At 46.2% G+C, this 14,570-nt stretch overlaps 3 protein-coding genes across 8 annotated transcripts in view; 2 read left to right on the top strand and 1 right to left on the bottom strand.

Annotated features, from left to right (window-relative positions):
* The first annotated feature begins 34 nt into the window (after window positions 1–34).
* On the top strand, window positions 35–6,736 carry slc39a8 (solute carrier family 39 member 8). 3 transcript variants are annotated; one of them, XM_019890470.1, is made up of 9 exons: window positions 35–141; window positions 250–504; window positions 2,008–2,182; window positions 2,907–3,076; window positions 3,171–3,293; window positions 3,573–3,737; window positions 4,762–4,960; window positions 5,152–5,336; window positions 6,198–6,736. In XM_019890470.1, exons 2-9 carry the CDS (start codon window positions 277–279, stop codon window positions 6,342–6,344), a joined length of 1,392 nt encoding a protein of 463 aa, XP_019746029.1. In that variant the 5' UTR covers window positions 35–141; window positions 250–276; the 3' UTR covers window positions 6,345–6,736. The 3 variants fall into 3 exon arrangements, with proteins under 3 accessions (XP_019746029.1, XP_019746030.1, XP_019746028.1); XM_019890471.1 differs by having other exon boundaries at window positions 41–141; window positions 253–504; XM_019890469.1 differs by lacking the exon at window positions 35–141 and having other exon boundaries at window positions 151–504.
* Window positions 6,737–7,403: 667 nt separating this feature from the next.
* On the top strand, window positions 7,404–9,723 carry nat8 (N-acetyltransferase 8). The gene is made up of 3 exons (XM_019890477.1): window positions 7,404–7,519; window positions 8,334–8,622; window positions 8,781–9,723. The coding sequence occupies exons 2-3, from the start codon at window positions 8,346–8,348 to the stop codon at window positions 9,176–9,178; spliced, it is 675 nt and encodes a 224-aa protein (XP_019746036.1). The 5' UTR covers window positions 7,404–7,519; window positions 8,334–8,345; the 3' UTR covers window positions 9,179–9,723.
* A 659-nt stretch (window positions 9,724–10,382) lies between these two features.
* The window catches only part of mapre3a (microtubule-associated protein, RP/EB family, member 3a), an 18,504-nt gene continuing 14,316 nt past the window's right edge, over window positions 10,383–14,570 (bottom strand). Inside the window, exons 2-7 of one of the 4 annotated variants that reach the window (XM_019890472.1) lie at window positions 13,732–13,859; window positions 13,318–13,463; window positions 13,041–13,233; window positions 12,285–12,430; window positions 11,982–12,134; window positions 10,383–11,478 (exon numbers count right to left, since the gene is read on the bottom strand). In XM_019890472.1, coding sequence (XP_019746031.1) covers window positions 11,410–11,478; window positions 11,982–12,134; window positions 12,285–12,430; window positions 13,041–13,233; window positions 13,318–13,463; window positions 13,732–13,852 — 828 coding nt within the window. In that variant the 5' untranslated portion in view covers window positions 13,853–13,859 and the 3' untranslated portion in view covers window positions 10,383–11,409. The remainder of the gene's footprint in view (window positions 11,479–11,981; window positions 12,135–12,284; window positions 12,431–13,040; window positions 13,234–13,317; window positions 13,464–13,731; window positions 13,860–14,570) is intronic. The other 3 variants (XM_019890473.1, XM_019890474.1, XM_019890476.1) reach the window with 3 other exon arrangements.

Raw genomic sequence — 14,570 nt, 5'->3', positions numbered from 1 at the left:
CCTGCTTGCTGCACGTGCGTGTTTGTTTGCGCGTGCGCGTGTCGGACGTTCAAACTGGCGGCCGGGGAGCTCGAAGGAAAGCATATTTGTATTACATTCTCGTGCACGCGGTCGCTCGCTCGCCTCCGCGTGTTCGCGCCGGTGAGCTTTGAACCAAACTCCGATTACCGCCCGCATGAAGTCGTGCTGGAGGAGTTAAAAACTTTCTTGGGGGGCCTGGGGTGGGTGGGGGTCGTCTTCTTCTCATAGCAGGACTGCGTGTAAAACGAGCGAGACATGGCTGCGCTTCTTCTGCGACTTTTGGGGGTCGCGCTCCTTGCGGAGGGGACCCGCGGCCGAGAGGCTTTCGCGGGAGGGGACAGCGAGTTCCTGCGGGACATCGTGCGCTTCTTCGGCCACAACGAGTCCATTCCCGCGCGCAACCTGGAGGAGCTCCTACATATCGTCGCCGCCCGCCGGCATCACGCCGTCACCCACGACGGCAACCCGCTCCACGGACGCGAGGTAACGAGCTGGAGTCACACACGCACACGCACGCGGTGGACAATTGCAATTTCCTTTGGTCCACTTTTTTTTTTACATTGGTAAAGACCAGAGTGCGACATTTGGAACAATAAGTGGCTGTTCCTAATATTTTGAGTCACGGGTCAAAACATCAGGAACAGCGCCCACGGTGTGAACGCGTGAAGTCTTTTGCCAATCATCGTGATTGAATGAGAGTACCAAATGAAATGTCCGGCCAGCGTTTGTCTTGATATGCTCAGATTCATTTGTGGAGTAGGGATCACGATGCAAGATAATTATCAAGTCATAAGTACACACCCAATTCCAATGAAGTTGTGTTAAACCTCAATCAAAACAGAATACAATGACGTGCAACTCATGTTTAACTGAATAAACCACAAAGACAAGATATTTCCCATTCAAACCGATCAACTTTATTGTTTTTCGCAAATTATCATGAACGTAGAATTTTAAGGCTACAACCCGTTCCAAAAAAAGCTGGTCCAAGGTCATGTTTACCTCTGGCCTCCATGACCTTTTCACAAGATTCAGTCAAGGTTTGGGAAGTGAGGACACGAACTGTTGAAGTGTTGAACTTTGGGAGGTGGAATTCTTTCTCATTCTTGCTTGATGTACAACTTCAGCTGTTTATCAGTCCGGGGTCACCGTTTCATAAGGCGCCACACATTCTCAATGGGGGAACAGGTCTGGACTGCAGCCAGGCCAGTGTAACGCCTGCACTCTTTTACTCCGTTGCCACGCTGTTGTGACACGTACAAAATGTGATTTGGCATTGTCTTGCTATGTGTGTGTGTGTGTGTGTGTGTGTGTGTGTGTGTGTGTGTGTGTGTGTGTGTGTATAAATATGTACACACATGTGAATGTGTATACATGATATATCAGTGTACATATGTATATGCTGACACATGAATTAGATGATTTCGGAATGGTACAAAATTGCACATCAGCTTATTGGAGTCATACAAAGATTTGTAAAATGAATATGCTGTTCTGTTTTTTAAAATATTTGCTTCACCTATTGTGAAATACTTGAAGCAACAAATGACATTTTATAATGCAAATATAGCATATGTGAATGAATAACATTTGTTGTCATATTCATTTACTCTAAGAAAATTACAAACTAGCGTCCTATATGACTTGACACTTTTCAATAATGTTATGATATGCAAATAATAAGCTAAAAAAAAAAAGAGACCTAAAATAAACTTTCCGGTCTTAAACATCTCCAAAGCTTTGTTCCTCCGCCAGTTGTTGTGGAAGTGCTACATAAATTAATGATGTACTGTATTCTGTTTACAACTCTGCTAGCCCTAATATTATATTTTTCTATACATCTCCAGTGTTTGTTTGTTTTTGTTGTTTCTTTTTGAATGTGCTCCTATTTATATATATAAACAACTGCATCGTTGTGTTCTCATTTTGCTCCAATCATGTGTCGCCAAACCGTTTCTAACGCCGCGTCTCTTGTGCGGCTTTTAGTGCCTGTCGGCCCAGCAGATCTTGGCCCACTTTGGCTTCCCCAACGTCAGCCGGCTGGGCGCCGGACATCTGGAGGCCATTTGTCCCGCCGTGTTGACCCAGGTGCTGGTGCCCTCCTGCCCCTACACCGCCCCCGAGATCACCACCCCGACGCCGCCCACGCTCGACTACTCGGGTCAGTCCCAAATGAAATGAAACCGCTGATGCGCATTTCATACGTTGAGCGGGAACCGTAGAATGGACAAGTTAGGAACTCGACTGTCAACAAACAAGGTTAAAAAAAAAAAATTTAATTAAATCAACACACATTTTCAAGGGTACAAAAGGGAAGAAAAAAAAACGTGTCGTGGAATGACTTCGTCTGCCCCATTTAGGATTTATCAGCCGCCTGTTATCAGCTAGTAATTAGTAACACGGCCCTCTGTCAAATGTACTTAATGCTCACGTTGCACATTTCAATGGCGTCATTGCTGAGGTTCTGACCTTGCTCTCACATGCTGCTTTGTGTGTGCGTGTGTGTGTGTGAGAGAATGTTGGGGAAGGGGGGGCAGGAAGATGGGTGGGGGGGACAATATTTCCTCCACCAGAGCTTTGTCGAAAAAGCATGCGTCTGCCCCATTTAGGATTTATCAGCCGCCTGTTATCAGCTAGTAATTAGTAACACAGCCCTCTATCAAATGTACTTAATGCTCACGTTGCACATGTCAATGGCGTCACTGTGCGTTTGGGGGGGGGTATGGAGATACTTCCATATTCCTTCTGTTTGATAAAATGAGATGAACCCCAAAATTTTAGTCAAGTGTTAACAAGTGTGGTCGAGAATAGTCGTCGTCGTAGGGGGAAAAAAAATGTGTCTGCATATAACGCGTGTGTAAAGTGGTGTGATTTTTTTTTTGCAGTTTGGGGTTGGGGCTTCTTGTCGGTGACGGTGATCAACCTGGCGGCGCTGCTGGGCCTGCTGCTCATCCCGCTCACGAGCAAGTCGTACTTCCCCAAAGTGCTGACGTACTTCATCGGCCTGGCCATCGGCACGCTCTTCTCCAACGCCGTGCTGCAGCTCATCCCGGAGGTGAGGCGCCGCCTCACTGGGCTCGTGAGCTCAACTTCCTAAATTGATTTCTCCGGTTTTTCATCGACTCCTTGCCGTTTTTGTCGTGGTCCAGGCGTTGGGCTTCGACCCGAAAGCGGACGACTACGTGTCCAACGCCGTCGGCATCTTTGGAGGCTTTTACCTTCTCTTCCTGGTGGAGAGGCTCCTCACTATGGCGCTGCGCGTCGAACACCAGGTCAGACTTTTCGCACGCCTTCGAGGGTGTGTACGAGAGTCTTGCCCGAATCACTTCTTTCCTTGAGTCCGTTTTTATTCCCGTTCTAATTTTTCTTCTTCCTTTGTCGTTTATTAATTTCTTCTAGCAGCTTTTGTTCTTCCATCAAGCCACCTTTCCTTCTTTTTTTCCATTCTTGCCCTTTCACCTTTGTTCTCTCGTTTCATGTGTGTTTTGTTTTGGGGTTTTTTTTTTTTTGTACCAATCGAGTCACTTTTGTTCTCTCCGTCCGGTTATCAGCACGGCCCGTCGCACTTCGCCCCGGCCGATGACTCGCTGCCGAACGGCGACGCCGGCTCGAAGAAGGATTCCAGCCTGGTTTTGACGAGCATCAGCACGATCAGCACGGCCGAGCGCGGCAGCGTCAGCTCTGAGCACACCAACGCCAACATCGTACCCGAGCAGGTCAGAAATACGGGAAATGTTGGGCCGGGCTGTGCCAAGTAAATAGACTTCAGCATTCACGACCCGACCCGGCCTAAAAGCTTAGCGTCGTGTCACGTCAACATACTGATGTTGGAGTCAGATTTGCAAATTAATGAGCCAAACAAACCGCAGCCCGGGGGGGGAGGTTGGGGACCACTGCTCTAGAGTACTTTGTGACACGCTTTTCCCCGATTTGATGTCGTCACATGTGACCACGAGGATCTGAAGTAGTGAAGCTTTGCACTTTGTCCTGCGCCTTGGAACTAATCACCTTAATGAGCGCTGCTGATCTTATCAAGGATAGAGTAAGTCGTCATTATTTGCTGGATGTGGTTGTCGGCCGTCGTTATCGCCGGCCACGCGTTGGACAAGTGACATCATCAAAATGAGCCGCTCGACGCGGTGTCGCGGTTAACGTTTAACGAGCCGGCAAACAAAAGCAGAGCAAACAAAAGCGGAAGGCGAAAGGGGTTCCTCCCCCCCCCCACACACACACACAACTCATGCTCAATGGTGGGCTTGTCCAGCCCGAGCACAAAAGACGCCTTGTGCCCGACTCAAAAGAGCAACGGGCACCCATTTTGCCATGGTGAGGCTGACATGCCTCCGTCCTCACCTTGACATCAACATTCTCCCTCCTCGACGGCGCGCGACGAACACTTGTCCTAAAACGTTCACTTCGACGACACTCATTTGCTCACCTTTGGCCTGGAAATTTCGTAAAATAAATAAAATAATACGGGACACTTTGAATTATCCCTCAGTGTGATTGTGAGCGTCAATTGTCGTCTGTCTATATGTGTGCCCTGTGATTGCCTAGCAACCAATTCACGGTGTAGCCGCGGATAAGCGGTCCGAATAATGGATGAAATAACAAGGCAAATAAAAATAAAAAAATAGCGAGTCAATAACAAGATAGATTTCGAAATACTGCAAAAAATAAATAAGGTCTACCAAAAGAAAGCCACGACCAAAACGTTTTACCCCTCCGCCATACCCGCAGGCGTCGAGCCGGACGTGTCGCTGCCTGGGCGGCCAGCGGCTGTCCAACATCAAGACGGTGGCGTGGATGATCACGCTGAGCGACGCGCTGCACAACTTCATCGACGGCCTGGCCATCGGGGCCTCCTTCACCGTCTCCACACTGGCCGGCTTCAGCACGTCCACCGCCATTGTCTGCGAGGAGTTCCCCCACGAGCTCGGTATTTCATTGTCGTTGTTTTTGTTGTTGTTGTTGTTTTTATGGATCCAATTTATGGCAACAGAACCCGACTTATTTTGAGCACTTGATCTTTGACTGACATCTAATGGCAGCTTGTAAAATTGCATCTGGTGTGAAAGCAATTCTTGCTGTCATGATGATGATGATGATGATGTGGCTCTTGGCCTCCAGGCGACTTTGTGATCCTGCTGAACTCGGGCATGAGCGTCCCCCAGGCCATCTTCTTCAACCTGCTGTCGGCGCTGGCGTGCTACGTGGGCCTGGTGTTTGGCATCGTCCTGGGCAGCAACTTTGCACCCAACGCCATCTTCGCCATCGCCGGTGGCATGTTCCTCTACATTGCGCTTGCTGATATGGTACGCTGAGTTCATCTTATCAAAGAGGCTGTTAAAAAAAAAAAAAGCGGCCAGGACGTACACCGAAAGAAAAAAAATGGCTGTCAAGTGTCAATTTTGAGACTTCGGGGTTGGGTTCAAGTTATCGCAATAGCATCTGTGGTGGTGCTAAAGTGCAAATATATATATAAATTGACACTTGAAAGCCATTTTTTTTTCTTTCATGACCCCACACTCAAAAAAAAAAAATAGGTCAAAAATAATCCAATTTGGGTCAAAAGAGGGACTGATCTACTACTTGGGGACCCTTCTTTGGGTGACTTTGTACATAAGAACCCCAAAAAGTGAGTCATTGGCCTTGGTTCAATTCGATCCAACTTTATGGGTCGAACAAATAACCCACAAAGTTGGGTCAAAATTGACTCAAGTGACAGTAGGTCCCCGTCACTTCGGTCAATTTTTTTGGGGGGGGTGGGTCCCTGGACGGCAGGACCTATTTTCCAATGGATGCGAGTCTTTCGAGATGACATCACTAATCGACGCCACTCTTTTTGGTCCCCTCGCAAAACCTTTGGCGCAATGCATCCGCTAAAATCAGGCCTTCAAAATAAAAGCAATAAATGATACAGCTGAAACACAAAGTCCGGTGACTTTCTGTATCGGAGGTCAAGTCTTAGCATGCAGGTTTCAGGTACTGTCAACTCTTTGCATGCATTCACAGCTGCCTCGGGTCATTGTCCATCTGCACTGTGCGGCGCCGGCCGTCCATTGAGTGCTCGAGCATTTGTTTGAATATAAACTTCTGACATTGTCTGAAATTCTCATTTTCCTTTAACGTGCATAATTTCTCCAAATAATAACGCAATCCTTTCCACGACGCAGTTTCCGGAGATGGACGCCATCGCCCGGGAACAGAAGCGCACCTCGTCCAAGGTGGTCTTCTTCCTGATCCAAAACGCCGGGCTGCTGACGGGCTTCGCCATCATCCTGCTCATCACCATGTTCGCCCGGGATATCAATCTGGGATGAGTGCCGGGAAGGAAAGCAAAAAAAAAAAAAAAAAATTCCTCGCCTTCATTTTGGAGCAGGACGATTCCAAAATGTTTTGTCTAAATGAAACCAAATGAACTTTCCACACAAGATAAATTCATTTCATTCATGAAATCTACTTTGATTTTCCCAGAGAGAGACAGTGAACTTTTTTTTTTCCTTTCTTGAAATATTGTAAGATGTGGTTGGTGCTGGACTGTACTGTACTATTTTTTACCTTGGATTTTATTAGCAAAGTCTTTGGTTTGTTTTATCATCCAGCTTCATTTTGGGAACGTTAATTAAATGATGTCGACTTTTATTTCGGAGGGTTGATATCGCTTTGCTCAGGTTTATTCGGATCATACTGAAATAAAATGTGAATCTATGAATCGGACTTTGATGAAAAAAAGTCCATTTTAAATATTGTACATACAACATTCATGATTAAGATGAACAAAAAATTTACAAATGGTATTTAAGTACAATGGGCGGGGGGCTCAGTCTTTCCTCATGGACTGGCGATTATTTTGGGAGGAACAATTTAATGTTCCAATCTTATGGAAATGTTACGTCAAAACAGTTTGTAATACCAGAGTCGATTCATATTCTAGAATCTTGCGATGTAAAATATTTTAAATTCATTAAAAACATGAATCAGCACAATAAGTAAAATAAATTATTGGTACGCCGATTGTTAATCGTTGTCATTGCACAAAAAAAAGATGTATGTAGAATAGAGACGATTCTAGAATTGTGCTTATTGCCTTCATTTGGACTGCAAATATTTACCACATTATTTTACATTTTTTTACGAAAACAAAAACAGGGTTTCGGGGTCTCTAAAGATGCATTCAAGTCCCTCCGTTCCGAATGGTGTGGCATCATAAAAAATACATACGCTCAACAACAACAACAACAAAACCTCGTAATGTCATTTTCGTCGTATCGATCAGGAGGCGTGTCGTTTGCATTCTCAACACTTTTGAGAAAAGATTGCGTGTTTAATGTCAAGAAGTATGTTTTTGTAACTCTTGTTTTTCCCGTATTATTGTTCACCCTGAATGCGTCACAGCTTCCGAGAGCGATAAGGACGATGAGCTGACTTGTTTTGTGCCTTTAGCTTGAGCGTTACGTTTGTGCTGCACTTTCACGCACGTCTTGCACACGGACAGGTATGACGAGGTCGGTTTTTTTTTTTGCCCACTAAGCGCTTTTAGCCTGGACGCAGTGCAATAATTTCGCATGAAACGAAATGTTAGTGTTGGTTGGCTAGCAAACTACCGAGCTAGCTAGCTAGCTGACTGCCAGCTAATCCCCGAGTGGAAAGAGCGTCAATTTATGCTCAAGAAGTTTTGCGAGCAGTTTCGAATTAATTCATTTGTCTTGTGCAATTGGGTGCTTTGATTAAAATGTATAAATATCACATAAGCTAATGAACTTTGCCTGGTTTAATTTTTTTTTGCAAACAATTAAATGTGATCATCAGATCACTGCATTGATTTGAAATCGGAGTATTTCGGTCGTCGAACCCACTTGAAATCGAGTTGAGGCAGGAAGGAAGGATCGTCCTTGTCTTCTGCCTTCAGGGCTGGGCGGTGTACTTAAAACGGCATTCAACAAATTTAGAGAGCTAAATTTGATCGCTCCTCATACCAAACATGCTTTCAAAGCGTGACAATAGATATGGAAATGTACACTAATCCCCCGCATGTTTGTGGTTCACTCTTCATATATATAGACATGATGCATCCTGCCTTAGAGACAACCTTTGCTTGTAACGGGAGGCGCTCAGTTCAGCCTGGGTTGTGGAGTGCAGTTCAGGAGAGTCTTTGCCGCATGTGCAATTCCGTTGCATTTTTTTCCCCCTAAAATCATTTATTTTGAAGGTAAATTTTAAATCTGTACAATTAAACTATTGTGGGAATCACAGTTTGGGCCATGTTAATGATTAAACTCACATCTCACTTGCCTTCTCTCCTCTTGTAGCCGAGTGTCACGATGTCCGGCGTGAAGATCCGTGAATACCGCGACGGCGACTTCTCTACGGTGCGGGAGATTTTCTCGCTGGGCACGAGCGAGCACGTGCCGGCGTCCTTCGTGCATTTCCTCAAGCAACCGCAGTGTCAGATGCTGCTCATGTCCACCTTCTGTGCGCTGTTAGCTAGCTCCAAGTCCTTCCTGCTGCCTGTTCTCGCCGTCACGCTGCTGCTGGCCATCGTCTGCCAACTTGTGGTCTACAATTTCAACAACTACATCGAGAAGTGCTGCAGCACAGGTGTCAAACTTGATGCTTGCTGCCCATGAGTTTTTTTTTTTTTTTTGTCCTAATCTTGTCATAAATTAGACCACGCAGTCAGTGCCCGTTTATCGTGTGGCCAAAGCGGGCAAACAAAGAAGGAAGCGACGCATTGACTTCATCCTCCTGTTCCACAGATCTCAACAGCATCAGCGAGACCTACATGGCCCCCCGGGACGCCTGCTTCTGGGTGGCCGAAAACGAAGGACGCGTGGTGGGCATGGTGGCCTGCCGCCCCAAGGACGGCGTCCCCGACTGCCTGGAGCTCAAGCGTCTGTCGGTACTACGCAGCCATCGCGGCAGGGGCGTGGCCAAAAAGCTGTGTCAGGCGGTGGCGGACTTCACGCGCGAGCGAGGCTACGCCGCCGTGGTCCTCCACACTTCGGTGGTGCAGACGGACGCGCAGAAGCTGTACGTGGCCATGGGGTTCCGCAAGCTGCGAGAGTTCCCGGAGGGCAATCTCGCCGCCAGGCTCACAAACTTCTCGCTCTTTGAGTACAGACTGGATCTGCACAAAGACCACGCGGCAAAGTGAGTCTGCGGACATTCCGTGACGGCTTTCGTTGCGAAAGCGCTCTTTGAGCAGGTGCCAGAAGGTGGTCCGTGCAACACAGATGTGAAGCGGGACACGGTGTACAATGGGCAATTGTTTTCCTTGGGGTAAAAATGGCATTCAAAATCGAGGTCCTAATTATTTATCGCCTTACACGTGCAAAAATCAACTTTGTGTTGACTCGAGGTGCAATAGTCGAAAAGTAATTGATTATCAGATAATCGAGAATTATTTTGAGGAATTGATGAATCTTTCAGATGGCATGTGTCAAACTCAGTGTCGTGTCAATTGTCTTTGCCTTTAAAAAATTCTGAGGTCCCCCCCGCCCCCCCTTATAAGATAAATGTAATAATATTTAAGCAAAACGGTTTCACTCTCCTCTGTTTTCAAAATGAGTTCGTGAGTGGGGGGCACCACAGTGGGCACAGTCAATTCGAAATCAAGACCACAATCCCATTTTATTCCGAGCCAAATTAAGGTTACGCACAAAACCTCTGAATTGTTCAGAAATAAAAATGTCGCTCACCGTTATTGTTTATTTCTTCAAAAGAAAAAGGACAATCTTTTGTTGATTCAAGGTTTTTTTTTCTTCCCCTATTTATCCATCGTACCAACGTCTTTTAAATGTGTTTCTACATTTCAGTCCAATAAAACTGTATTGCACAAAAAGTTGTGGCTTTTATACGCATACGCCCCCCCCGACCCCCAACAATTTGATTTTAAAAAATAATGAAAAGCAAGCAACAGTCTGGATGTGTTGCAACTGTCTCCTGGGGGCCAAAAACAGCGCAAAGGATTCATTTCACAACTGTTTTATGTCTTGAAAATTCAAAAACCACGAGCCTTCCGTCCATCTTTACGCCGCGGCTGAATCTCAACGTCGCAAGCGCAGAGCAAAACAACAAAACAAGCAAAACGGGAGGCAACCATAAGACTCGTTTAGCGTCAGTCAGCAAGATTCTGACAACAACAAAAAAAAAAAGGCCTGAAGTACCTTTTTAAATAAGATGTTAAAAATATGTGTGGCGGAAATGCAATGGTCAAGAATGGTGACAATGTTTCACCTCCCAAAAAAAAAAAAAAAAAGAGGCTGACCAACCAGAGGAAAAAAATGTAAACTGCCTGATGACTGTAAAGACGAGCGACCAAAAAAGTTGTGCAGTCAAAATCCTTTCCAAGTCTTGTGTTATGTGACAACCTGGATTGTCAGTCGTCATTTTCGTCATCGAGACAGGAAATAAGGTGAAAACGGCGCGGAGATATCAAGGTATTCAACTCTGGTGCGCTCAGACAATGGCAACCCAAGATGGCCACCGGCGGCTTCACTTATCCCGACAGCGACGAAGGCGGCGTTCGCAGTCCAGGCGATGAGATCCGTTTACGACTTGACCGTTCCGCCAACTTGTTCTGTCACCGTTTGTGCCGGCATGAGGTGGTCAACATGTCAATCATTTGATTTGCCACCTCTGATTGGCCGTCATTTTGACGACCCTAAAAAGGGCCACTCCGGTAACCGGCTTGAAAAAAAAAAAGAATCTCCACATTAAATAACTTTTTACAAAATATCACTCATTCACAGTCAATGTATAACATTCTCATGCTCAGATATGTGGCTGGCCAATAATAAGAATCAATCAATGCATTCCGATCACCTTCTTCAAAGTATCCACCCCCTCCCTCCCTCATTCTACGTACTCTAAACCCGCTCGAGCAAGAAACCAAAAAGCTTGGCCTCAGGTTTTCTCATACAGTAGGTTTCTGCTACAGGAGATTGAACCTCCCCCCCCCCCAAAAAAAAACAATAACGATAAGTTAAATAAATAAAAAAAACTGCTCTTCAAAAGCCACTTGAGTTCTGTTGCTGTTGAAAAAGTGCTGCGAGGCCGCGCACGCAAGGCAAAATAAATAAGTCCCTATTGAGAAAAAAAAAAATCCAAAATCCGGACAGTCTTCTTGGCTCATGCTGAGCGTAAAAGCGGAGAAGTCGCACGGTTTACTGTTGGCTAACCGTGATGACGTGCGATGGCGTGTCGGATGAGGGCAAAAAAAAAAAAGAATAATAATAACAATAATGTGCGACGAGGACGGACAGGGAAGGACGATCGAGTGAGGGCGGGGTAGGCGGCGAGTTTGATTTGAGTCGGGAAGCGCGTGCACAAAGAGTAGAAATCAATCACAGAAAAAGGAAAAGGGGGGGAGCAGGAGGGTGGCGTTCAGTATTCATCCTGGTCCAGGTGGGCTCGTTCGTCAAATTCTTCATCTTCCGGAGGCGCAAATCCCTCCTGGAACACACAAAGGAGCACAACTTGTCAAAAAAATAAGTAAAAAAAACAAACAAACTTTAAAACCCTAATTGGAAACCCTGACCCTAGTTTGAAACCCGAATTGAAAACCTGACCCTAGTTTGAAACCCTAATTGGAAACCCTAACTCTAGTTTGAAACCCTAATTGGAAATCCTAACTCTAGTTTGAAACCCTAATTGGATACCCTGACCAAAACAAACAAACTTTAAAACCCTAATTGGAAACCCGAACCCTAATTTGAAACCCTAATTGGAAATCCTAACTCTAGTTTGAAACTCAAATTGGAAACCCTGACTCGAGTTGGAAACTCTGCTAGCCACCATTGGTTGATTTCAGCAAGGCCAGGCCAGGTTGTGGACAGAACACATGACTGGCGAGTCATCAAACTCAAGCGAAACATCTCCGACGCCGCAGCTGACGCCGCGACTCGTCGACTCTCGGTACCGCCCTGAAAAAACACTGCCGTGACGGCGAGGAGTACCTCCGTGGCATAAAGGATGTCGATTATCCTGCTGAGCACCGGGTTGCTCTCGCTCTCGTGCTCTTGGCAGATGAGCTCGATGTCTCGTAGTTTACTGAAATAAAAGTCTCTCTCCTTCTCAAGGCCGTCCACCGTCAGCTTCAACTCCATCAACTGTTCCGAAAGGAAAACAAAACAAAACAAAACATTATTTACCTCAATGAGGATCCCGCCGGAGCGGCCGAATCACAAAACCGCCCTAAGAGGACATTATCGGCGGCGACTGGAGGGAAACCCGAAAGATATGATGGCTGGTAATGAAACCTGTTGATTGAGCTCCGTGATCTCGGCGTCACTGCCGCCATTCCGGGACAGGCTCGGGTTCTTCCTCAAGGCCGGGGTGTTGTGTTGGACCCTCTGCGGCGTCGGCATGTTTTTGGGCACCGTCGGCGACGTCCTCTGCGGTCCTGCTGGCGGTCACAACACAGTCAAGGCACGGTGAGCATTTTATTTGAAGAAAAAAACAAAAAAAAACATGAGGTGCACATATGACGCTGCCTTTTGTCATTGTATCGGGACCAGATACAAGACGCCAAGACCGGTGGCAGACAAAATTAAAAGAGAAACAAGTCACGAAACAAGTCGGAGAATGCAATTTGCCAGCAAAAAGCATTCAAGTCAGGCGAGTTTCCATTCCTGTTAGTAAAAAAAATAAAAATAAAAAAAACTGCAACAGCATGAAACAGCCTTTTGGTGGTCATTCGTCCTAAGCGATGCCTTCAGAGGGTGTGGGATTTTACAAAATTCAGAGCTTCACTTTTGGGTGGCGAAGTTTTTCAAAACCCGCGTTCCCACTAAGCGGTACAGTTGCATTCCGCTGCTACGAAATTGAGTTCTTTGGGATGATTCTGACCACTCAAGCGAACAGGTAATCAACTGTACCGATTAGTGAAAAACAAAGCAAAATAAATAAAATGGCTACCATTCCACTGCCTGCCGAGTGCCTTTGCGTCATCCAAAGCTGAGCAAAGACCGTGCAGCACTGGAACCCCCCCGCAAAAAAAAACTGGTTGTGGTTACCTGGAGTTCTCTTTGGTTTGTGGCTAAAGTGATCACCTGGATTGAGGGCGGGGGGCACATCTTGTCCCTGTCTGGCAAGCATCGGGTCGTACTCCTTCCCGTCGTAGTTGGCGTCAAAGAACTTCTTGAACCACTGGACAAACTCAAAGTTGTCCTGGAACTTGCCCTTGACCAGTTTTTCCACCGGAATGATCTGCGGGGAGCGCAAACGGCAGAAGATGACAGAGCAAAGAAAGACAACGGCGAAAGTCCGGCATCCCGCCGGCGCCGTTCGGACCTTGTCGACGCTCATCCTTTTGAAGGCGGCTTGCAGAACTTTGAAGTTGTGGATAAATTCGTGCTCCAGTTTGGCTTGAAACTTGACCTTCTTCAGGAGGATGCACCCCGGGAACAGCATATCCATGAACTGGCAGTACGCCGCCCCTGCAAAGCACATCAAAGAGCCCCGTTTTTCATGTCTTTCTATTTCAGTGGGGAGGGGTGGGGGGTACAAAGTACAAATAGATTGTATCTGTTGCTATCGTTCAATTTTCTCCAAAATCCACAGTGCGCCTTGTGCGTGGATGGATGTCAGCTTTTCAGTGACTTTATTTTTTTCGCCCTTCGCGGATGATGACACGGCATGAAAAAAAAAAAAAAAACGCCCCCCGCCCCCACCCCTGTAATTGCGCCAGCCCTGTCGCCATTCTACCTGAGCAGAGCTGTTCGATCTTGGTGTAGGTGAGCTGCAAGGAATCGTTGACCCACGCCAACATGTCATGGCGGCTCAGGTTGTCGATGGACACGGACGTGGCGTACACATTCACTGCCATGCCCGACCTGAAAACACACACACACACACACACACACACACACACACACACACACACACACACACACACACACACACACACACACACGCACACACACACACACACACACACACACACACACACACACACACACGCACACACACCGAAAAAAGTCCTTGGGTTCAGCGTGTCATGTGCTCAGGTCAAATTCATGAAATGACGGTTTGCTCTCCATGAGCCAATCCAGAGAGCACTGGTGTCAAACCCAAGGCCCGGGGGCCAGATCTGGCCTGCCGCATCATTGTATGTGGCCCGTAAGAGCAAATCAGCCAGGTAACTTCCGTGACGCTTGCTAAAATCTGCAGCAAAATTTCAATTTGTCATACGTAATAAATAGAAATGTTGAGCTATTGCAAGCATTTTCTTGTTTTACATGATGAGAGAAACTTGAACAAGGGAACAAACGACTCTCCTTGCTTGACTTTTGATTTCAAAATGAGTTATCTATGAATTGTGCACGTTATATGTAATAATACAAGGAGGTGATTAAACATTTGTCAGGGCTGTGAAATTTCCGCGGATTGGCGGAATTCCGTGGATTCTGTTGTGAAAAATCTCGATTTTTACATGAAAAATCATTTCTCATCAACGACAAAAGACGACCATGTATAGGAAGGCGTTTTTCACAAAGAAAAAAAAAAAAAAAAAAAAAAAACAACCATTTATAAAAAGGGGTTTT

Source organism: Hippocampus comes, unplaced genomic scaffold, assembly GCF_001891065.2.
Source record: "Hippocampus comes isolate QL1 unplaced genomic scaffold, H_comes_QL1_v1.1 scaffold168, whole genome shotgun sequence".
NCBI classification, from domain to species: domain Eukaryota; kingdom Metazoa; phylum Chordata; class Actinopteri; order Syngnathiformes; family Syngnathidae; genus Hippocampus; species Hippocampus comes.
This window is presented reverse-complemented; position numbering and strand designations above follow the sequence as displayed.

Excerpts from the sequence above, each read along its gene's own strand:
- slc39a8 (XM_019890470.1), top strand. The coding sequence starts at position 277 with ATGGCTGCGCTTCTTCTGCGACTTTTGGGGGTCGCGCTCCTTGCGGAG. Across the intron at positions 3,738-4,761 it reads CCAACATCGTACCCGAGCAG|GCGTCGAGCCGGACGTGTCG; the intron begins GTCAGAAATACG and ends CCATACCCGCAG. Across the intron at positions 5,337-6,197 it reads ACATTGCGCTTGCTGATATG|TTTCCGGAGATGGACGCCAT; the intron begins GTACGCTGAGTT and ends TCCACGACGCAG.
- nat8 (XM_019890477.1), top strand. The coding sequence starts at position 8,346 with ATGTCCGGCGTGAAGATCCGTGAATACCGCGACGGCGACTTCTCTACG. Across the intron at positions 8,623-8,780 it reads CGAGAAGTGCTGCAGCACAG|ATCTCAACAGCATCAGCGAG; the intron begins GTGTCAAACTTG and ends CCTGTTCCACAG.